Here is a 24,988-nt window from a genome sequence, read left to right on the forward strand (position 1 = left end):
GCATCACTAAAACAGAATGCTAGAATCTTGAATTTCACAGACTTAAACATTAAACTTTCTCTTACATTGTGTCTATGCTCACATGAGTAATTTATGCATTCAATGTTTGTTTGTTTAGGTTGTTGTGGTTTTTTTTGGCCATAATTTGCATATAGTGATTTTTGTTTAGAAGGAAAGTGCTGCAAGTGTCCCAGAGTGTCTCAGTGCATTATGGTGAACATAGCATGGTTTTGAGTTCACTTGTTCTATTCTCCTTTACCTTTGAAATGAATGGGTGGAATATGAAGGAAAGGAATGCATTCTGCTTTCCTTGATAAGCCTGACTTTTCATGTTTTGTGTGAATGATCCTGAAGTTTTATCAAGGAAGATCCTTCAGGTTGGGTTTAAAGCTCTCTATAACTCCCTAGTACTGCATGCGATGGATAGAAGTCTTTGCAGCTCCCTCTCTCAAAATAATTACTGTTCTCATGTCCAGTTCATTAGGTGGAAGTCCATTTTCTTTAACCTCTTCCTTCAAGCTCTATGTAAGGAGACATGAACTATGCCCAACATGGTTTTAAACTAGTATGTTTTAAGGAGGTCTGTAGTAATTTAATCTTTCTGTGTCCAAATCTGCAAGAGATTTAACTAAGTTCTAGCAGAGGTGTTTTGAAAGAACAAAAATTTATATATGTGTGTGTGACCTTAACAACCCTGCTTACATATACTCATAAAACAATTTCAGAGCTTTTATATGTATGAAACAATAGGGCAAGTTTCTCTGTCATATACTGATTTTTCAAGAATTATGTGAGTTTTGTGTTTTTGTCCAAAACCAGCTCTGATTTATACCATTTAAATTTGGTCTTAAAAGACCACTCATCTAGGTATCTAGTCTGTTCACTCCATACATGCCTGGAGGCTATAAAGAGACATCTAGTTTAGTTAAATGTATACTCACCTGGGGATTTGCCCTTAGACTATGGGATTCCCTAAAGTTATAAATTATTTCCACACCTGCAGTACCAAAGAAGAGAGGGACATAATATCATCCCATAGTTAGAAATTTAGAGATATTACATAAAAGAGGGGTATTTCAGTTACTGGCCGTCACATATGTGTCAAAGTAGCACTGTGCTGACTCCTGGTTGAAGGCATGTCCCTCTCCCTTGGAGCAACAGAAGAAATAAGCACATATTTCCATGTGTTACAGATCTTGCAGTGCACAAGTATATTTTGGATTCAAAATACACTTCCTCAGGTGCGAGTTCTCATTTTTTAGTGGCAGTAGAGTTCATGAAAGGAGATTATATGCCCAGGTAGCAAAGGCCTGTGGTTGGGTAGCTGAAAATTCTGCATTTTATTCCTAGAAGTATGCTTTATGCTTTTGCTTGGAGTCCTGTTTTGTGACTGATGCTCATTGTAGAACTAAATGGGCAACACTTGAGGGCTTAAACTACTAGACCAGTGTAAGGAAAAAAACTGACTTTAACTTGTTAATAACACAGACCTTTTTCACCTTCCTAGTACTGACCCGTCCAAGACCACACAGTGATGACTATAGTACCATGAAAAAAATACCTCCCAGAAAACCAAAGCGAAGTCCAAATACAAAACTTAGTGGCTCTTATGAAGAAATACCTGGCCAAAAGCCTGGGGATGTAAAAAAAGCAAGCACAGTAGTTAAACCAAGTGTCTATGACACTGTGACAGTACAGAGAGCAGCTTCTACTGATGGACCACAACACGGCGTGTTGAATCTCTTTATGTCACAAGAAGAGGAGGAAAATGAGCCTGTCTATATTGAAATGGTAGGGAACGCAGTGAAAAGCAGTTCTGCTGAAGTGGAGAGTCCAGAACAAGGAGAGTCTGTATATGAAGAAATGAAGTATTTTCTACCAGAAGAAGGAAGTAATGGTAATGGAATAATACCAGTAGTGACTGGATCTCCTCCTCTGTTGTTTGAAAGCAAAAAAAATATTAACATTGAAGATGGAACATTGGATGGAAACAGTCAAGCAGCTTTGATCTATAAAGACTCATGTGACATTCCAGCCCCTTTCCCTAACTTGCTCCCCCACAGACCACCACTTCTTGTATTCCCTCCAACCCCTGTCACATGTTCACCTGCTTCTGATGAATCACCTTTAACACCACTGGAGGTCAAAAAGCTTCCTGTTTTGGAAACCAACCTAAAATACCCTGTGCAGTCAGAAGGTTCAAGTCCATTGTCACCCCAGTACTCCAAAGGCCAAAAAGGGGAGAATGAAAGACCAGTATCTCCAGGCTTGATTGTGTTCAGTGTTTCCACCAAAGTGACTCCTCCTTCCACACCACCTCCTCCAATGCCACCACCCCCTCCTCCTGTACCACCTCCTGCTTCCTACCGGGCTTCCGCACATTTTGCGTCCCCTCCAGAGACTTGTGCTAGTTTTCTGATTAATGCAGGGAAAACAGGTACAAATTCAGATCTGCCAAAAGTACCTCAGAGAACCAATCCTGCTCAGCTTGGATGCTCGTCTTCTCCATTTTCTAAACTGCCTTACTCCCCAAAGGTGGCAAGAGCAGAGCACAGGAAATTGAACTCAAATTCATCGTCTTCATTTTCATACAGCCCTACAAACTCAAGGTCATTGACCAGTCCCCTTGATGAGTTAACTAGCTTGTTCAACTCAGGAAGGAGTGTGCTACGAAAATCTGCAGCAGGACGCAAGATCAGGGAGCCAGAAGGTAAGATAGTTCTCTGTGCTTCTGTATTGTGTATTTTTTCTGCATCAAAACTTTCTTTTCTTGGAAACTGATAAAGTAGGCAAAAATGCAGAATGAAAACCTTGACTGGTCTGGGGTTTTTTAAAAGGTCTATTGTAGTCATAAAAAGCACATATAGAATATAAATGACACATAAAAGCTTCAGGTTTTCTCTGAGATAAGACTTGTCTGAAATAAAAGTCTTCAGGTTTTGTCTGAGATATCAACTTTTCTTCTATCAAAATGTTTGTATGACACAAGTTTAAATGTTCTTTTAACATTTCAGCTGTCTCAGTAAAATAAACACAGATGTTATATTGTGTGAAAAATGAGTTTATGCTATCAAACTATAAAAATACTTTGAATTAAAAATATGGCTGGTAGATATGCTTTGAAGACTGTCTTTTAAAATTTGATAATTTCATTTCAATGAAATTCTGTATTTGGGGATTTATTATCCCCCTAAGTAATGCTTGGACGGAGAGTCATGCAGTCAACAATATTTAACAAATTAAATTAAATCCTGGTTCTGCATCTCAATGGCAACACCAACTCCAATACCTTTGGAGTACTTTACTCCATTATTTTTCTGATTTAAAAAAAAAAAGTTTCCTATTGAAAATATTCAGTACGCTTTATATGGAAATTTCTCCCCATAGTAATATCTCCTAAACGCAAAATTTTGGGAATTTAGAATTTGGAGTGAGAAAATCTCTAGACTGTTTTCTCTGCTTCTTCACTTCTATCTGTCCAAACAGCTTGTCTTAATCAAGAACTGTGAGCAGCATATTCAAAATAAGCAATACATTACTATAGAATTACTTAGGTTTGAAAAGAACATTAAGATCATTGAGTCCAGCTGCAAAACTAACACTTTCCATGATTTCAGCTAATCATAGTTTTCCAACTGCGCAGTTTCTAGCTCCTCCTGTTTGTTGCCCATGCTACATGCCTTGGTGTGGATGAACTTCCATTGGCCTATTGATGTGCCACCTTTTTGGGAAGAATCTCAAGTTGCACTTTTGAAATACAAAACGATGCTGTAGACAACAGGATGCATTCTCATATTATTCATTGTCCATTTTCTTAAGTACCTACTGCTCCACTGATTTTAGTATCATATTCTAATTTACACAGCTACACTATAACAGAAGCAGGTGTTTTATCTTGCTCTGTATATGTGTGTCTGTCTGCCACCCTACATCTCCCCTTGGCACCCTACGGCCTAACAACCTAAAGCAGCTTTCAGCCAAAATTGCTTTCAACCAAATACAACAAGGGCATAAATGTCTCAAAATTAACTGAGTTAATTCTACAAGCTTTGTGGAAGTTAGTGTGTAGGTTGAGACTAGAGACATTCAGCTATCCAGACCCTTGAAAAGCTTTAGCTGGACCACGCTTGTTCTTGTATGCCAAATTCAATTCTGTATGTTGAATGAGCTATGAACTGAGATTTCATCAGTTCTCAACCTCAAGAGAATGTTTTTTTCTTATGCTAAGTGTTCAAATTGATGAAATTGGTAAAGGAGCTATTACAGTAGTTTTGCTTGCTTTGACAAAATGAACATTCACTGTCTATAAATATATGTAGAATGTTTTCTGTGGGTTTTATGATGGTTTTGTGGTTGATTTTGGTTGGTTGGTTGGTTTTTTAAGTTAGGAGTGTTGTTTTATCATATAGTTTATACATTTTTATCTGCTGGGAAGTAACTATTAAAGTTAGTTCTTTGGATGTATCTTCTCAAGTGTCTCTCAATGTACCTGGTGAGAAAGTGTTGTAAACCACTCCAACCAGGTCAAAAAAAATAACCTTTACCTTAAAATAAAAGTTTCTTTGGAATTGAAGATTTTTGCAAATGCAATGATCAACTAAACGTGACCAAGATAGAGTTCAGCTTGCGTCTCATGTGGGTTGAAGCTAGTGCATTAACAGAGGGTACCATAAAAAAACTCTAAATTTACCTTTCACATGGAAAATGTACTTCTAAATATTTCATCAAGGGAGCAGTAAGTATGAAAGATCAAAGTTCAAGAAAGATATACAATAAAAAACCTGAATCAATATTTTATGAGCTAGGAAGCTACTGTATACTAAGTGCAGTTACATATGAATAGTTCAATGATAAGTAGATGGACTGAAAGTAGCTAAGAAATACAAGTGAACATATGTGTGTGTTTTTACATTTTGCCTTTTTTCATGTACTTCAAGTGTTCATCTATTTTCTAGGGTAACAGCTGGCAAAAAATTATTTAACCTTTCATGCAAAATAATACGACGGCAGTCATCAGAGATAACTCCCTACAAGTTGTGTAAAACTAGAAGTTGTCATGTGCTGCTTCTGATATTTTTACCACCTCTTGTCTAATGCATATTAAGTTCCTAAAAGACTCCTCTCTTTCTTTTTATCATTTTTAGTATTTTATTTATCGACAATGATATGGTGGAAAAAAAAAACCAACTCAATAGAATTTCATGAATGTTGAAGACATGGCCTAGAACAGCACTCTGTAATGTGCAGTTTCCTTTATTTTTGGAAGTTATAACCCATCGACAATCTTAACTAAAACTGGAAAGTAAAATTGTGGGCCATTTTGAAGTCAGGGAGAGTTACTTATGGGAATCAGGGAGTTTCTGTATGGGATCATCAGCCTTGGAGATGAAAGCCTCCTTGCCAGTATAAAAGCAATACAGACAGGTCCCCCAGCATGCCTCCCTCTCACCTGGAGGAGTAATTCCAAGGCCTGAGAACATTTATGTCCTTTTGGCTCCTGACCTCGTTGTGAGAAAAGCTCATCCAGAATTACAGTAGAGCACATTTGTAGTTTTCTGATGTGCTGAAGAGTTATTGTGAGCTGAACTGAGAGCGTTGTCTTTCACAAGGGCAATAAAAAAAATCAAATGGCAACAGCTTTCTTTTTTTGGTGGTTGAGCCTGTCCTTTTTTTAAAATACAGCACTAGCCCCTGCTGGCTCAAGCAATGATCCAGATCATATAGTATGCAATGTCATGAAAAATTCTTAACATGTAACAAGAGAAGTTTTTTGCTCTGCAAAGCTGTAACAGGTGAGAACCTAGGTAAGGTGATTTCTCGAAGGTTGGGAAGAGTTGTCATTGAAACTGCAGTTGTATTGTTACACAGGGATTTGTTTTTACCCCGTATAGAATGAGACTTGAGAGCAGACAAGTGATAATACACAGACACACAAGTCTTTTTTGATCTCTGTGATTTCTGGAAGTGAAAATTTTGGTCTGCAAGACAGACTGAAACTGAATAGTCATGTGCAGAGCCCCCTACTCAAATAGACAGGATCTGAGATTTGAAACCGAATTCAATCCTTTAATCACAAAACAGCACTCCTTAGCAGGATATCCAAATATTTTTGTCTATTCAACATATATGACATTCCTTATATAAGGAAGAGACAATTACATGTTTAAGCATTTCATATTAAATATTCATGAGCAAGGACAGAATTTTCTGTTCATCAGTGTCAAGGAATGATACTCAGATTTTGGTAGGTCGTGATGTTATTTCTCTTAATTGGTATAGTTGATATTAAATTATTCCAGGCAAAGGGGAATCATTTCACCTTCAGAACAAAAGGTAGAATAAATCCTAACCAATCACCCATGCTTAGATTGGCAGAATGAGTATTCATGTGGATTTTGAAGGGGAAGTATGCTCCTTCCAAGGAGGTGTGATTTTACCTTAAACTGGGTGAATTTCTTACCTTTAGTCTATTGAGATGAAGGCACAATGTTTCCTCTTTTTCCTAGTTGTTGAGAAAAAATTGACATAGATACTTAACTTTTGTGTCTGAGAAAAAGAAAATAAGTTTGCAACTCCACATCTAGGTGCCTAAGAAGAAAAATTATGAAGACATTTCCTTTATATATGTTACCTATGTATAGGCATCAAGTTTTGTGAAATATTGTCAGTGTTTCAGTACAAGTAAGTATGTATATTCAAGTCTACCCATTCTCCAGTGACTTATTCCTTTCCAAATGGTTTGGTAACAACAGCAAAGGTGTGGAAACTTTAGATTGTTAACAGTTTATTGTTATCAATACTGTTATCATTTGTCCAGTATCCTTGATATCCATTCATTATGTGACCCCTTTCTTCACTTACTTCCTAAGTGACATATTTTCCTTATGATTTGTGAAGCAGGTAGCTTCACATATCAGTGTCTTGTCCCACATTCTTCAGTTTAAGCATTGAAAGTCACAGGAAGAGAGTTACAACTGACAAATAATACAGATATATGTACCTTGGGAGTAAAGCTTGCCAAATACCCTCTATTGAGATTGATTCAAACTTGGAGAACAACAAAATGTAATGTATATGTATGAAAGGTACTGTCCTGTCAAAGGCAGGTATTCCTTTGATATCTAGGAAATAATTTTCCCTTATCATCAGGTAGAGCAGGCTATGGCACAGCTAACATCTCAACTGTGGATTGCAAATTAAATCCCTACTTGTGCTTCTGTGATGAAATCCCAGGCCTTTTCTCTCTAAGCGACTCAGCTTTTTGTCTTAAGCAACTTAATAAAGATAATCATATCTCTATCTCCTTCCTATTTGTACAACAAAATAGATATATTCTCATTGTGGCAAAAGCAAAAAACTTGCAAAGCATGAGTAATACAAAAAGCTGTGCTTTCAACTTTTTATCTTTTACCTGTAAATGCTGGAGGAATGATTGTATAAGGCATCAAACTTCTACATCTTTAAAGAAAAATTTTCAATTCATTAAAACGTAGTCAATTAAGTTTCAGCACACTTCTCAGAACAAGATTAATGTATTTTACATAATTGCCTTAATTAATAGGGAGTGAGGGTGACTTTCTGTGACTAATTTTCAGATCAGCTCTCTAAACACAGGAGAGTCATCAACCTCTGATAGAATATGTGGAGTTGGAAGGACCTATCAGGATCATGAAGTCTGATTCCAGGCCCTGTGCAGGACACCCCAAGAGTCACACCATGTGCCTGAGACTGTTGTTCAAACACTCAAAGTGAAAACAGGCTTGGTGCTGTGATCACTTCCCTGAGGAGCCTGTTCCAGTGCCCAGCCACCCCCTGGGTGAGAAAGCTTTTCCTGATACACAATCCCCTCCCTTGCCCAGCTGGCCATGCTGTGCCTGACACCCCCCAGGACAGGGTTGGCCCTCCTGGCTGCCAGGGCACTGCTGACTCATGGTAAACTTGCCATCGACCAGGAGCCCCAGGTCCCTGTCTGTGGCACTGCTCTGCAGCTTCTTGTTCCCCAGTCTGTCTGCACATCCAGGGTTGCTCCATCCCAGGTGCAGAATACAACACCTGTTAAACTTCATAGTATTGTTGATTGTCCATCTCTCTGCAGGGGCTCTCTGACCTCAAGGGAGTCAACAACTCTTGCCACTTCAGTGTTATTGGCAAACTTCCACTTTCACTATGGACTACTTGCAACTCTCAATCTGAATCTCTTGCTGTAGGTCCAAAGTGGGAGGAAGCATTGCTAGTAAGAGTTCAATGCAACTCATTACAAAAACACCCTTTCTTGGCTAGCCACAGATGCCCTATACAGAAAATTACGCAGGAGGAGACAGAACTGCTGGCAATACAGTTGCCATTCAGCCCATGATAGGTGATTTTTCTGAGGAAATAATTGTGGTTTCTATTATTGCAGCAGAAAAGGGTTAGAAAAGTCTAGAGAAAGTACACTCGATTCCTATTTTCAGAATATCTATATAGCCTGTACACCCTGAGAGATGACACCTTAATCTGCAGTCTTCTCCTGATCTAGAAGTCTGCCATTATCTGGATAATGCATCACAGAAAAGACCTATTGTTTCTGTATAAACATAATGTACCAAGAATAATCTTCCATTTCAGAATGTCTGAAAACTAGTATATTTTACTGCTGAAGACTGTTCTGGGGTTCTGTTATGACTTTTTTTTCACTAAAGCATTTCAATTTCTGGTTGACTTGACTGTTTGCTGTTACAGCCTAAAACCACATACTATGGAATTTGCTTTGGTTATCTGTTCCAGCACGTGAAAGAGGCTTAGTGTGTGATTACCATAAATAATTTTAATCCAAAGATTATTATAAGAACAAATCAAATCTAATTTTCAAGTGGAAAAAAAGGGTATTATCATAAAAATTCATATTTATTTTTCATTTTAAGTACTTGTACTGATCAGAGAGGAAAATATCACCGCACTTTTTGTTTTACAATGACCTTAGACTGTATCTATCTATGGCTATTGGAAAGGGATCCTAGAGTAGGCAGCACCTTGGTCAGACCTACTGCAGGCTCATATTGATACCAAGTCGCTGCTGAAGAGGAGGGGCACTGAGGAAAAGTAATTGCACTGACTTTTCTGTTCCTTTTATATGGTCCATTTCTGAGAACTGCAGGCATTTCTTTTAAATTAATGACTGTTTTTCATCCTCTCCATTGAGCTGGTTTTGCTTTGTGTCGTCTTCATCCTGTCTGATACTTGAATACAATAACTACACCATACTGGTTCATATTAGTGCATTTCAAACCCAAAGTTTTTAATAACATCCCACTTTTAATTGTGACTTGGATAATTCAGGTAGACATTCACAGGATTTTCATTTTCATAGCAATGTCTTTTCTTCAACATCTTATGTGATGCCATGATTCCAAATTCAGAAATGGTTCCGAAAGCTGTCTCTTTACTAACAGTGTTATGGGCTTCTTCAAATAGTAAGAATTTCATTTGTAATTCACAATGCAGAACCACAAATTACTTTGTTAAGGAACCACTACATCATTAATTGTAAACCAATTGTGAGAAATTGGCCATATCTAAGAGAAAAAAAATTATTTGTACCACATTTATGTTCCTGACACCAAAGAAGAATTTGGGTATTTGGCAGTAAATGTCATGTCACTTCATTTTACAGGAATTCCAGCATTTGAAACATAATGAAGAATGAAATATGGACATACATTTTAGTGAAGGTCTCTAATTAAATTCTCAGCTTCAGTGAGAAATCTCTTCAGATGTTTTTAACTTCTTTACATCCATCTCAGCATTAAATTATCTTTTGTGAAGAACCTCAGTAGAGAACAATAATTCAATTTCACAGAAAATGTCAAGATTGTGACATTTATATTTGTTTTAGGCTGAAATGAAAATCAAGCTTTCCAAAATTCTGTGCAGAAGTAAATATTCTTTCATGTCCAGGCTTTCAAAGATGTTTGTAAAGTACTGAAATAGTCTGCCTCAAAGATGGCAAAAATGCTTCTTACTGAAGTAAAGTAAAATGCTTCTTACTGAAAATGTTAGCAACTAAATGTGTTGACCTTTTTCTAGACCTAGATAAGTTCAATAGTAGTCATTTCAAGGGTTGGCATTTAGGGGAATGACTGTCTTATAAACAAGCCAAGCTACTTCCAAACTCCTTGGCTCAGGTATCCGAGAGCTGTGCAAACTCCAGCCCCTCAGGGATGACACAGAGTTATTGGCAGGACTCATGCAGCTCATCATGAAATAAAACTCTGCAACTCTACAGACCTGGGTGTGTGGATTACGTTCTAGTTCCAGCATTGGAATTTTGTGGGGCTGGGTGGAGAAGCAAGAGAAGACAATTTAAAAGAGACTGATGAAAAGACTTGATCATAAACGTGAGAGTACCCTGACCCTCATGCTCTCTCCACACTGCTACACTCTGACGTGAGAGAGTAGTCAAGTGCTTTGGAGTACTGGAGGTAGGAGTAGCATTTAAAGCAGTTAGGGACATCTGCCTTCCTCCTGGCACCGCGAGTGAATGGGAAAATACAGAAACCTTAAATTCAGGGCTCTTTTGGTTTGAGCTTTCAGTCTCTTTTAAAATGAAAGGCATGAAAATTTGTTTTTTTCACACTTTGTGTGGTGAAAATTTAAAAACAAAATAAACATATTAAATTGGGCCTGAAGTTTTACATTTCGTTATTTTTCTTAGATCTTTCCTTAGGGGCTGATTGCAGAACAATCCTGACATAATAGTAGCATTTAGTGACAGTTTTTAGCCACTGATTATCTGTATTTGTGCACAGTATGGATGTTTATCACACTGCATCTGCAATAGCCACATGTTCTTGCTTTGAGGTTAGTGACGGTGTCATTGACCATCACTCTATCCTTTCAAAATGAACTTTAAAACAAACTAAATAGATATCTAAATTCATTTGTTGTCTTAGAAGCTCACTTGGAAAGCAAAATATGAATGTTTTCTGAGAAGTTTTCCAGAACAGCTATCCCTATTTGGTGAGCAGGATTACAGTACAGGTGAACCAAAAATATTCCTTGGATTGCTCCTCAGGAGCAGCTCAAACAATTTATCTGCTCAGTCCAATGCAGTCACTTATGCCAAGACTTCTGAGTTGCAGTCACTGCCAGAGCTGGTATAAGAAATCTTGAAAAATATCTGTAGAAGCATTCTGGGAGCAGTAAATAGACCTGATGTGATGCTTCTGGGAGTATCAAACCCCTGTTTGTTTGTTTGTTTGTTTGTTTGTTTGTTTGTTTGTGGTTTTTTGGGTTTATTTTTACAATATTGGAAACTCTGTTTGAGGAGGAGGAAGGTTGAGACAGTGTCTCGTCACATAGTTTCTTTCAACAGCAGCGAAAGCCCAGCAGTAAAGGCTGTTCTATAACTGAGATACCACACAGAAACTTAAACAGACTTAAATGTCCAAGAAGAACTGCTGTATCCACACAAACTTGAAGAAAACAGTTTAAAAAAGGGAAGCTGTGTTTCTTAGCAAATTACCTCCACCTCTTCCAGCACATCAGCAGTTTTTAAACATGCAAATACAAAAACAGACCCTTTGGTCAACCAATCAACACACCTAGCAGTCAATAAAACTATTAACAGTAAAATCAACTACTTCTTTTCCATATTAGACTTGAAAAGATGGGGAAGAGGGGGACACGGAGGGAACAAATGTTTCTTCTCAGGCAGGATATTGTCCCAGGCAGTGGGACAATGACTGCCCTCCTTCCTGCCCTGTGTAGTTTGTTATGGACCTCAGAATGGCCTTCAGAGATCACTTCCTAGAGATGTGATAAATTAAATCCCCAGTCTCTGAAATATGTGCCCTGACTGGAGTCCAGCTCACTTGCTGCACTGAAAAGATGTTTCAAGTTCTTGCTCAGATACTATCAGGCAGGAGAGATGGCAGCCTGTCCAGTTATTCTTCATCCTTTACCACTGTTTGAGAAGGCTGTTTTCTCCACTTCAGAATGGTATTCTTAATCTCATGATGGGAAAAAAAAACTATTTCAAACAGGCCAGAGTGCTTCAGACAGGGAAAAAAAAAAGGCATTTATGTTATCCGTCCCACACCAACTCTGAGAGTTTACCTGATCCAGAGATATCTCTGACATTACTTCTAGGAAAGAGGGAAAGGTTTGTAGCTTGTAATGATTGACACTGAAATAAATGTAAAATGAGAGCGCTGTCTTTCTACCAGCACAAATCCATCAGAGAAAGCAGAAGAAACCTTCTTGTTCTGTACTTTCCAGAGCTGTTATTTACAAAATTATAATTGAGCTGATGGCTCTTAAGGGCTGAACCAGACCTAGGAGCTCCTGCAGCTGGTTCTGCAACCTCCTTCTTACTACCAGCCTCATCCTCTGAAATTTGGCTGGCTGGTATCACACTAACACAAAATTCTTCAGAGGAACTCTTTCCTCAGGCTGAGTGAGTTTTGTCAGCTGATATTCTCCAAGGCCTCTGTCTTCTCTCTTTGCTTTCCAGTGTTTACACAAAGCTTCCACAAATGCCGCTTCCCTGACAAAATAAGTGGCCTGTTTCTGTAGTTACCTGCTCCATGGTAAATACCATGCCTGTGTGGCTTCTGGAGTAACACCATGTGATAGCTCCACTTACACAGCTCAGAGAGAAAGAATGCTGGGAGTGACAGTACGAATTCACTGCTACCCTCCTGGGAGCATCACTGGTGGGGGGAGAATCCTAGACAATTGCTGCTGTAAGGGTAGGCTTTGTGAGGTGAAATAAACCAGTGAGTAATTATTGCCTCTGATGGCAGTGGCAGCCAGCAGCACAGCTAAAAGGGTGAGACAGGGAGCACATGCTAATAGGCTGGGGGAATCCTGTCTTGACAGTTTTCAGCCTGCTCCATTTCTTTCAGCAAATAAGATGCAGCTGTTTGCCTCGAGCTCTCAGCAGACAAAGTAAACAGTCATGTTACAGAGGGTCACAGTGGGACTTCGTATGAGTAAACTGAATTACTCTGAGGCAATATGCATTTATCCAGCAAGAGGACACCCCAGACAACCTGTGCTGAGGGTAACTAGCAAATGGCACAAAGAATGTCTCAACAGTAAAGTCAGAGCAAAACAGGAAACACCAAGTGTAATTGAAAAGGTACAAGAAAACACAGGGGTAAACATTTGACTCAAATTAAAATGGCCTGTTCTTATTTAAACTTCTTCTCTCTTTCCTTCATCAAATAATATCAGCAAATTTTCTGAAATTACCATATATTTTTTCCCCTCACTTCACAATATCCACTTGTCACAGTAAACGAAAAAAAATATCCAGCGTCAGCCATTAGGATTCAGTGTATTCCTAACTTTCCCAAGAAAGAGTGAGAGCACAGATTAGAAATCCCTTCTATCTGCAAAGTCTTGACTTTCAGATGCTGGTTAATAGGATCCATCAGTTCTCTCTTATTAGCATGTTTAATAACAAGCTGCTTGATTTGAAATTTGCATTTTGCTGGATACCAGCTGTAGGTTTTAGAGAAATTTATTTAGCTTTTACATTCCATGGTAGCACAGGTACAAAAATCTTCTCCTCCTGTACTACCTGAATTTATCTGCCAGAATTTATGTATTTTCCTGTTTTCATAGTTGCTGATACAGAATATGTAACTGTGGATCTTGATACCAAAAACTGTGTATTGATAATCAGTTATAGAAAGTCATGTTTTCCATTAATGGGGGAATAATGTTTGATTTCATACTGAGATTGTTTCAGCTTTAGGACTGAGATGCGTCCTGCCTAGCTTGTGACACTGAATTTCCTCAGCTGGAAACTCATCATTAGTTCTCTGGAAAAGAAATGTGTGCCTTGAAAGAATGGTTGTGTCAAATCATACTGAGAGGAGTGCATGGCTTCATTTATACCTGAGCAAAACAGGGAGAATCTGCTCTCCCTGTACAGTTACGATGAAACCTTTAAATGTGGCTTTGGTAGAAGCTGCACAACAGTTCAGTGCTCCACCAGCCCCATATGATTTTGAGGCAGTTTTTCTTCCATATTTTTCCTTTTTTTTTTTCTGAGATAGATTAATACTGACCACTGATTTTTGGTTGTGGTAACTAGTGCTGTCAAAGTGAAGGGCTGTATCTGTTTTACTGAGCCAATGCCAGGGAATGTCCTTGGAATGGCAGCTCACTCCTGGGCACAGCCAAAGTGCAGAGCAATCCCCAGCCTTTCTTGGGACCTGACAGGCTGGCTGCCTTCCAGATAGATCTGGGAGTGGTTCAGGAAAAGACACAGCTCCAGGGACTATTCCCAGTAGATGATTTGGATTCCTCTCCGCTGTGGAGAGCAAGGACAGTGTAGTAGTACTGATATGGGTCTCTGACCATTTGCCTCAGGGCCAGAGAACAGCTGTGATCACATTTGAATAACCAGGGTAGACAAAGCAAGCAGTGCTGCATAAAGCATCCAAGGTAAGCACGAATGGGATCCAAAACCTGCTGAAAGCAGTGGAGCCTTCTGTTGTTATTAATGAGCTTTCAGTTAGACTGTAAGTGAGCACTAAATGTTAAAAGGAGAAGTATTTGAAAAAGAACATATGGGGACGAATGTATCCATATACATTATGGATGTACCTACATTTAAATAAAGGAGAGCAAAACAAGGGATTTGACAGAAAAGAAAAATGCAACCCTCTCAGGTGAGTTACTGCTGGGCCTTTAATAATACTGGTTTTCATATCTTGCTGTACAATGAGTCTTTGATGATTCAACCTAAATTCTGACATTAGTCATCAATTTATATTTTGTCTTTGTACTTTATAAAATAGGCTAAGTATATGATTTCCTTAGAAAACTTATAGTCTCTTAAAATATTTCAGTTTTGTACTTTAATCTGTCATATAAATAGAGCTAATACTGGCTCATTTTCTAATTTGGTGATAAATCATTAGTTCAGGCTAAATACTACTTATGAAATAACTATGATGCTTAGGGCCATACATTTTTTTGTTTGAGAAAAAAGAGTTTTATAATAGGATATTTGGAAGTCATAGCCCAGTCAAGACTTTAAGTCAATCTTTTGACAAAAAAAGTTTTAGCATGTAGACTTTCAGTGTATTGGTTTCTTTTAAAAGTGAGATAGTTACTAAAAAATGGGGGCGGGTGGGGGAAGCAAATACATTAATTTCCATCATTGCCATACTCTGATTTTTTTTTACAAAATAAGTGCAATTCTGTCCATCCTGTGCCTTATGATTTTATCTTGAGTTTTAAACTCAGTCTCTTCCAAGAACACTAATAATGAGCAACTGTGGGTTTCATGAGCCGCCTGTTTTGCATACTGTTCCTCTTGCACTTTTCAAGTAATGCTGATGTAATTAATTGTGGATTTGTTGGAATATGGAGCTTGCTTTTAGTCCATACATACTCATTAACTGCAAGATTAGTCAGAGTAGGACTTCACTGAGTCAGAGATACCTTTTTGGCAAAGTCAGTTTACTGAAATAATAATCCAAACACTGTTCACTTTTGCAGACTCTAGATTTTTCACTTTAAGCTTGTTCCTCTTATTCCTCTTATAATCATGAACTTCCACCATGCTCTAGAGCTGATACATCTTTGTAGCTAGTCTCTTGCAAGTAGGCATGGATGTCTCTACAAATAGCATTTATTAGCAGCTGAAAACTGTTAAAGATGTCATTACTCTAAAAAAAATAATATTGAAACCTGGTAAGTAATCCATCCATCTAGTGAGAATAACAGAGCACAAGTCTGAAAAAAAAAAAGATTTGTCATGTTGGTGAAGATGTGAAAATATAGGAACCATAAGGGTTTTTTTCTCTGTCTTAAAATATTTCTGATAGTTTTAGAATGTTGATAAGGGATGAGAGAGCACTGCATACTTGTATCTACAAGGTTTGATGCCAGCAGGAGCACATCAGCATTCATGTGGAGAAAAGTCCAAACTTCTACATTAAGTGACTAAGAAAACATGAGGGGAAAGTGCTTTTCAGACCAATACTTGAGAGGTAAAGTAGGAATCAGTAGAAATTCTAAAAAGAAATATTATGATAAAATGTCAGGATACACCTTTGTTATGCTCAGGGATATTTTGAATAGTATGAGGCAGGACAGAGAGGGATACCTCAGCACAGAAGATAAAGTTAGGACCTTCTGGCATGTTTAATGAAAAAGTAAATGCAAAGTGCTGCACCTTGAAAAGTACAATGATATGGGGACTGGGGGAAACAGCCCTGGGAAAAGGGTGCTGAGGGCTCTGGGAGCTGGACAGGAGCTGGCAGTGAGCCTTGGCAGCAGAGACAGCCAACTGCATCCAGGGTGTGTCAGTCATTCCTCCACCCAGCACTCCTTGTTAGACCATACCCAGGTACTGTGGCCAGTTTGTGCCTCCCACTGCAGAAAGATGCTGATAACCTGGAACAAGTTTACTCCAGTAATCACAGAATCACAGAATTGTTAGGGATGGAATTGACCTTTGGACATCACCCAGTCCCACCCCATGGCAAAGCAGGGTCACTACAACAGGAGCATGTCCAGATGGGTTTTGAATGTCTCCAGAGATGGAGACTCCACAAGTCCCCTGGGCAGCCTGTTCAGTGCTCTGCCATTCTCAATGTAGAGTTCTTCCTCAGAAGGTGGAAGGTGAAATTTCTTGTGTTTTAGTTTACAGCTACTGCTCCTTGTCACTGAGCACCACCAAAAAGATTCTGGCATCCTCTTGACATCAGCCATTGGGATATTTATTTATACGTATTGATGAGATCCCTTCTGTCTTCTCTTCTCCAGACTAAACAGGCCCAGCTCCTGCAGTGTGTCCTCATAAGCGACATGCTCCAAACCCCTCATCATCTTTGTGACCCTGCACTGACCCTCTCCAGTCGCTTGTCTGTGTTGTATTGAGGAGCCCAGAACTGGACACAGTGCATGTTCAGGGCTGGAGCATGGTCCTGTGAGCAGAGGCTGGGGCAGGGGGAGCTTGTCCAGTGTGGGCCAGAGCTGATTTCAGGGGCTCTCTCCTGACCTCTGGTTGAAGTTTGCTGATGTACACAGTTAAACTTGTTCTATAGACTCACATGAATCTCCTCCAATGAGGAGCTGAAGATGCCTATATATAGGAAATTAGTTCAAGTACCTTTATATAACCTAGATTATTTTGAAATAAAATATAGGGTTCTTTCCCACCCCCAAGATCAGCTAAATAGGGCACTATGAAATATATTTTCTCTATATAGTTTTCTGTTCAGAAACTAAAGGGGTGTATTTCTTACCATGATTGAATATAGCAAATGGGATAGAAAATTTGTGTCTAGATAGCCGTCCCCAAAGATATGCTGCATATATTCCACTACTTATTTTTGCCAATTTAGTATGTTATTCTAGCTTCATAGTAGCTATCCACAGTTCTTTGTAGTATTTCATTTTACAGATATAAAGAAGAAAAGATTTTTTTTTCCAAGAGCCCTTTGTTAATGCCCTGAAAAGATATCAATGTACCTATGAAACAAAAGGCTTCTGCAAACACCAATGCAAGAAAAAGTCTTTCTACTTGTTCATTCTCAAATGAATTACACATGTCAGGCAAATCAATAAATCTTTCGAATATCAAGAAAAATAAGGATCCCAGCCACTTCCCCAAGAAGCTTTATGTAAAAAGTGGCACGATAATTATGTAGGTGGATTATGATCTATAGGCAAGTGCACTGACTAGTAACATCTAAAAGTGACATTTCCTTTTCAGACAAATATAAAATGAGCTGCAAAGATGCATTTTGCAGTCAACTTGCTTGTACAAAAGCTAAATCAGGCATGCTCTTATAATTGTACCATATGCATTTTCCATCTCAGACTTTCCATCTCAGCCTCTCCCAAGTCAGTTATTGTGAGTAGAGCTGGCCTAATTTTTGCAATACAAAGCACATTTGCCTGAAGATCCATTTGATGAAATGTTTTATTTTATGTTTCAGTGTCACAGAAACAATCCAATCAGATCTGACAAAATAAAATGATCAAGGAAAGAGGGCAAGGGAGGAAGGGACAAAAATCAAACAAACATGGAAATCTTTTATCTGACAGTTTGAAAATTAACTTTTTGACTTTTCAAGACAGATTTTTTAGATAAAGAAATATTAAGAACAATTCAGTGTTAGATAACTAAAAGCTAAACAAAAAAAGGAAAGACCTTTTCAATTAAATTTTTTGAGGGAACCAGAATGGATTTAAAACTTCCATTTCATTAATTAAGTTTTTAGTGTTGGGGCTTCCATGGATTTTTTCAGATGGATTTTTATTTCAGGCATAAAAATGAAAAATTGACAGAACAGTCAACATTAGGCTTTAAAATCTTCAGGTTAAGCATCTCTTACCTGGTGAAAAAAATGCTTCTCCTTCCCCTTGAAAAATTTTCATGTGCTTGAGATTTATAAGAATATATCATATGTTTGGGAAAGCTGAGGATGTTATTGGAAGTATGGATGAATGCTCAAATGTTGGTTATAATTGCTAGTCTGTTGACCTCTATTGGTTCTTGCTATCATTATGACAACCAAAATCAAGGAATAACTCTCTCAGAATTGTCACAGAAGGAACGTTTTTATTTTAGAGTGTTACAGGAGAACCTTTGCACCAGGGTCAGCTATAACACATCAGCCCTGCAGTTAAGGCCAGGCCTCAGAGGGAGCAAAAATAGTCTGGAAGACTGAAATGGAGAAAGCACCAAATTCAGCTTTGCCTTATATGAATCAAACCTGACTGTGGCAAGGAAAGAATATGTATATATGTTCAACACACACAAAACCCCCCAAAAATGCAAAAGAAAAACAAACAAACAGAAAAGCCACCAGCCAAAAACAAAATAAAAACAACAAAAAAAACACCAAACAAACATAGAAAAGAGAAATAAATCCTTAAGAAAATGCATAACCTTGCCAGTGCAGCATTTCATCAGCCCTGTCACACTGGAGTGGAGTGGGGGATACAGGGACACAGGTACTGCAGTGTGGACCCTGCTGCTGTCCCCATCCACCTTGTCTTCCAGCTCGGAATGTGTCCCTGGCCCCTGAGCTCCAGTGGGGAGCCCCACTCGGGCACAGCCGATGACTTGAGCCTGTTTCTTGTGGAGCACTGGGCAGACAGAGCCAAGGCAAGCTCAGAGGCAGCTCCAGGCACTTTGCTGTGAGCTGTTCTGATTTTCCTGGACGTGCAATCAGTCAGAGGGAGAAGAAGATAAGGGCTTTGTTTAGCCCTTCTCTTTGAACAAATGCTAAAAAGCTTTGGAACTCCTACAGGATCAGACCTCCTCTTGATGTCTTGAAGAAATTTAACTAAAAGGCTCTGACTTGAATAGCTGGCACTTTATAGAAAATGACAAGTGATGGCTGGAGAGCCCTGAGGCTGGTAAACAATGGCCACAGGGAGGATCTGCTGGGAGGAATATTGCTACTATGGTTTAATCTCAAAAGCCAGTTTGTTTCTTGTGGTAGGTGGTAAAAGAAAAGGATAAGATCACTTTATATCTGTTTCTAGTATCATTTAGTGCAATGATGAAAGGCATTGCAATGATGACAGTGCTATGCAAGCTCAAGTGAAATAGAATCTTAAAATAGAAACAATTCAAATGCTTGGTGAGCTATATCCACTGATATTTGTGGGGGAAGAAACAATACAAATGAAATTTTGTAATGCCTTTCACTCCCCTAAACTTTAAAAAGCTTCAAGTGGAGCAGTAACAAAAAAACCAACAAAAATCAACCAACCAAAAAAAAGCAAAAATCACTGATTTAAATCTTTCACTTTTATCACTGAACTTGTTAATTTAGTGATTAATTTAATATAGCAACTTGGTCTGTCTTTGTTAGTTTAGTTTTCATTTAATTACATGTGAAAGGCACTAGTTAAAAGGAAGCTGACAATAATTTTTTCTGTTTCTGTCAGGTGCTGAAACTAATCTGAACTTGAGGAGCAGGGAAGATCCAAATACATCAGATCCTGGATCAGAAACGCAGGATAAAAATGCAAATAATCATGGAACTCAGTCATCAAATCCATTGTCCAGTTCTGTGACTGCTGAAAATGGAAATTCAGTATCAAATGGTAAGTAGTTTTTAATCCCAAAATACTTCTGACATAAAATTGCTGAAGTGTTTCCTTGAATGAGCTTTGTAAGGTATAGTCAAGCTAGAATCTTCTGAGTCGTGAAATATCTCTTTCTGGAACTGGCTTAACTTTCGTATGTGTGAACTGATAAGCCCCTCTCCAATAAAAACTGAATGTGAAGAACATAAAACAACCTCTGCTAAGGAATTTGTAATTCCTTCAGCTCCAAGTCTATAAGCAGCCTAAGTTCTGGAGGACTGAATTTTGAGATTCTAAACCTATAATCCAATACAAATGGGACAGAAAATAGGAAATCAGGATCTCCCTTTGCTGTAGGTGCCTTACTAATGAATGAGATATTGTTTATTATTGCAACACAGAATGGTACAAGAGCAGTGACAGATATTGTTTCAAGGTTCTAAAAGCACTAATCCTAAGGAAATAACACTTCTCTGAGTTCAGATTTTTAATAGAAGTTACTTTTTCATTTTGTGTAATGAATATAATTGCTCTTATTTTTTACTTTATTTTTGACAGAAGGAGCAGCACCTTTCTACATCTCTGTGCTATAAAACAGTGATTTCACCACAAATCTTCCATACTTAGCAGGATTCTTAGTCTGAAAGAAAGAGCTTTTTGCCAAATACAGAAAGTATCAGACAGCCTGAAAGAACCTTTTACATTGCAATGCTGAAAGTTGTGATCCTACATCACCCAAAACAGTGCCACATATAATTGCAGCAATAATGTTTAGAAAACTTAATTTTGGAAAAAAAAAAAAAAGCCCAATTCAGCTTACTTTTGAGTAGTTGCAGGAAAGCCCAATCCAGATGGTGTTATTTTTTACTCCAGACTGCACCCTGATTAGCTTAGGTTCTTGTAATTTTGCCTCTGGCCCAGCTAAACTGATGCTGCCAACCTTGGACTGAATTAAACAAGGTCTTGCTCAGTGCACAACTGTGATATCCTAATATTTACTTAGGGGTACGTAAAGGAAAGCTCTTAGGATGTAATGAACAACTCCATTTGTCTTTCCAAGCTCTACCAAGCCTCTGCTTGCCATGTCTGTGACAACATGCTGTTGCTGTACATGGCAACTTTACTTATTTGATAAGGCCAATTATCAAAGTGCTTTTTACAGAAATAAAAAGAAAATCATTGATAACCTGATTCTTAGCTCAAGGCTGTCCTGGGCAGTCAATGCTAAAGTGTATTAACATAGTACAAAAGCAATATATTTTTCAGAACTTGCTGTTTGGCTTAGGAAAGTATTTTTATTCATTTATGGTGGTCTAGAATTATGAAAATATTTTACATTTTAGCTTTTCTTTGAATTAAATGAATAGCACCTACTTTTAGAAGGTACTTTGCATTAAAATTATGTTAATTTTTTACTACTTTATTTGAGATGGATCCAAACTGAATCCATGTAAATATATTTTTAGTTCAGGAAATTATTTGACAAAGGGAGTTGTTTTGCATTGACAAAAACTGAGATCTTTTAGAGGGAAATTTATTTCAAGCATTTCATTCAACCAAAAATCATGGGATCTTACAAAAGGAGAATTTTTACCTGGAGTACAGAGAATTTAATGTAGACAAGAATGCAATAGTGGTACCTGACATATAATTTACAAGACTAGCAGTACACTAGATACCTTGGATGTCGCACCTTTCCCCTGTACATACCTAATATATAATTTCCCAGCTTCAAAAAGTGATAATCTCACCTCAAAACAGCACATAATTCCAATTACTGAGAGGCCAGGTTCAGATTCCCTTTGCAGCAAGCAGTAAAGAACTGAAATGCTGGACTCTCAGATTTGACCTGGTTCAAACAAGGTCCTGAGCTTCAAATAAGGGATTCGCCTTCTTCACTGTCTGTGTGTTCACAGGAAGTCCAGATGATGTAGAAAAAGATCCATATTTATGAATACTTTACATGAGCTTTATTCAGAAGAACAAAGAAAATTTAAAAAATGTCCCTAATTACAAAGTTATGGGAAGGGATTGTTATAAGGGGGAAACTAAAAGGAGAATAGAGGGGCTTTAAGGGGTTTTAAGCTTTGTTTTAATTCTCATTTTCCTACCCTGATTTTGATTGGTAATAAATAAATTCAGTTCATTTCCCCACGCTGAGTCTGTTTTTCCCGTGACAGCAACTTGTGAGTGATCTCTCCTGTCCTTATCTCAGCCCACAAGCCTTTGTTATATTTTCTCCCCCTGTCCAGCTGAGGAGGGGAGTGATGGAGCTGCTTGGTTGGGCACTTGGCATCCATCCAGAGTCAGCCCACCACAAGCACAGCACTATGAGGGCTGCTATGGGAAAAATGATCTCCAGCTCTGTTAGCCCAACTCACAGACCTACCATGGTGTCTGTGATTCTTGTCTGTGAGGTGCTTAATAAAGCCCATTGTGGACTCCATTTGTTTCTGCTCCTCCTTTTGCTTCCCTTCATCCCACCTTTCAGATCCCCTGCAGTGCTATGTGAATGCTACTCCCACTGCTGCAGAAGTGATGGGGAAGCACAAGCTGTGAGCCTCACTACAGGATCGACTTTGCAGAGGTGTTTGTTTCTCTTGACTGCAGAAGGAGATTACCTGGCTGTTTTACACTGGGTGACTGGTTTTTACACAGCTAAATTTTGGACAGCTAATTCCCACATTGAGAGTGCATTATAGTTACAGGACTTCCAAAAAACATGTATTATACTGAGGGGATGAAGTTTTGAATCCTGGACCTAATATTGACTTCCTGTGTGGCACAGAGATATAATTTGAGAGCAGAATGCTGCAGGCATGTTTTTTTCCATTTGCATTGCTTCTGCCATGAAAACAAACCAGGGGAAGAGGAACCAGGGATTTCTGCATTGCAGGAGGAATCCCTGGCCAGTGTATAGGTAAAGTGTTATTTGCAGGCTTTTTAGTTACAATTGCTCCTTCTTGTCAACCAGCATGCATACCTATTATATTATCCCTACATGGTAAAAAAGAATTTTTCTGTTTCAGTAAGTATGGAAATATTAAATATTCAGGAAATATGTGATTTGGGTTTTTTTTGTTTCTTTTTTAGTAAAACATATCAAAGTCTTTTGAACCACATTTTGAAATCAACCAGTGCATAAATCTCAGATTATAATTTAGTATTCTTCTGCTTTAGGATTACCAGAGGAAAATGACTTTTCCAGACTGTCTGCCGGCACTACAGCAGGCTCATCGATTCAAAGGCACAGGGAGAGCCACACTAGTCAGGTAAATATTTCATTGATAGCCTGCTAAACTACTAAAAGAGAAAAAGATCATAGTAGGCACATGTTGAAAGCTTTCTCTTGATTCAGATTTGGGTATTGGCATTGAAAAATGCAGACTTCTTTAACAGGTTTGTATTGAGCTAAAGACAATAATGAATTTACTACCTTTTTTTTCCATTGGAAGAATAATCATGCTGAAAGGTTTTTATAGTGAGCTCAAAATTTATGAAACATATTGTTGCTGGTTGTGAGGATGCTATTTCCAGGCAAGAAATATGTCTTTTAACCCTGAGAGGACCAAGATATTATCTCTTTCAAGATACTGATTCATTCATACCAGAAATACTTGCATGAACCTGGTAGAATTAAATGTATAATTATATCATACTTTTTAATTTAAAAACAATGAAGACTTTAAAAATGCTCTTCACAATTTCTGTACAAATATCAATAAGTAATAAAATCAAAATATCAATTAAAACAGCAGCAGGTACTAAGGTAATGTGATGCTTGCATTGGTTTTCTTAACATTTCTAATGAGCTAAAGTAGTTTTAAAATTGCAACATAGATTAATTCTGATGTGCATTAAATGAACAAAAAGGGATTGTGGCATTCACATTTTCTGAAAAATCCCTTCGCCCAGGATTTTTGTCCTGGGAAGCTGAGAAGCCTCAGAGAAAAAAAGGAAAACAATAATTATCTGATTTGCTTCTTCTGTGTTTTGCTCCTTTGGAACGTGTTTGGAGATTGTTTATCCAACAGGTGATTGTTTCATTGGTTTCTGCTGTGAATTATTTTGACTTATTGGCCAATCAAGGTCAAGCTGTGTCGGGATTCTGGAGAGAGAGTCACAAGTTTTCATTATTATCTTTTTAGCCTTCTATAAGGATCCTTTCTGTATTCCTTAATATAGTTTAGTATAGTATTCTTTAATATAATATAGCATTATAAAATAATAAGTTAGCCTTCTGAGAACATGGAGTCAGATTCATCATTCTTTCCTTCGTCTGAGGGCAACCCAAATACAGTAAGGGATAAACTTTTTAATAAGATATTTTTAAGTTCTTTCTTCAACATTTTGTATCAAATGTGAACCACTTTACCTTCTAAGTAGCCAATTCCGGCATGAGGGCATTCAAAAATTTTATTATTATATTACTTTACTTAAACAGCATTAGCATATTCTCCTGTTGTCATTATGTCTTCAGTGCACTTTTCCAAAAGGGTAGTCCCAAGTCATTTTTTTATTTGAGATGATTGTAAGAAGTCTACAGTAAAGCTAAATATTGTCCAAATAGAAAACAAGTTGGAGCTAAGAGGACTTTTCTCAACTGAAACCTCTCATTAACAATTGTACCATTTCCAAACTATTTTAGCAGAAGGTAAGAGAAGTGCTTTATCACTTGTTGTCTGGGGGGGACAGCTGACATTTCATAACAACAAAACACTGGCCTTAGCCAAGTTCTGAAAACCCTCTTGTGAAAAAAATACTTTCTTCTGTCTCCAGAGGAGTATCCTGGATGAGGGTGTTTCCAGTTGTCTCTGTTACATTTTTATTACATTAACGAAGTACTTATTACCTATGAGACTGGCCAAAGAGACCTTTCTGGCAAATGAAAAGTCCAAGCCTCTGACACTGCTTCAATTACAAACCTCAC

At 38.0% G+C, this 24,988-nt stretch overlaps 1 protein-coding gene across 4 annotated transcripts in view; it reads left to right on the plus strand.

The window, feature by feature from the left end:
• The window catches only part of MYO16 (myosin XVI), a 358,619-nt gene that overhangs the window by 314,992 nt on the left and 18,639 nt on the right, over positions 1–24,988 (plus strand). For all 4 annotated transcript variants that reach the window (XM_030948473.1, XM_030948456.1, XM_030948465.1 and 1 more), the window contains exons 32-34: positions 1,508–2,710; positions 19,918–20,076; positions 23,239–23,330. In XM_030948473.1, coding sequence (XP_030804333.1) covers positions 1,508–2,710; positions 19,918–20,076; positions 23,239–23,330 — 1,454 coding nt within the window. The remainder of the gene's footprint in view (positions 1–1,507; positions 2,711–19,917; positions 20,077–23,238; positions 23,331–24,988) is intronic.

The sequence above is a fragment of the Camarhynchus parvulus genome, chromosome 1 (assembly GCF_901933205.1).
Source record: "Camarhynchus parvulus chromosome 1, STF_HiC, whole genome shotgun sequence".
NCBI classification, from domain to species: domain Eukaryota; kingdom Metazoa; phylum Chordata; class Aves; order Passeriformes; family Thraupidae; genus Camarhynchus; species Camarhynchus parvulus.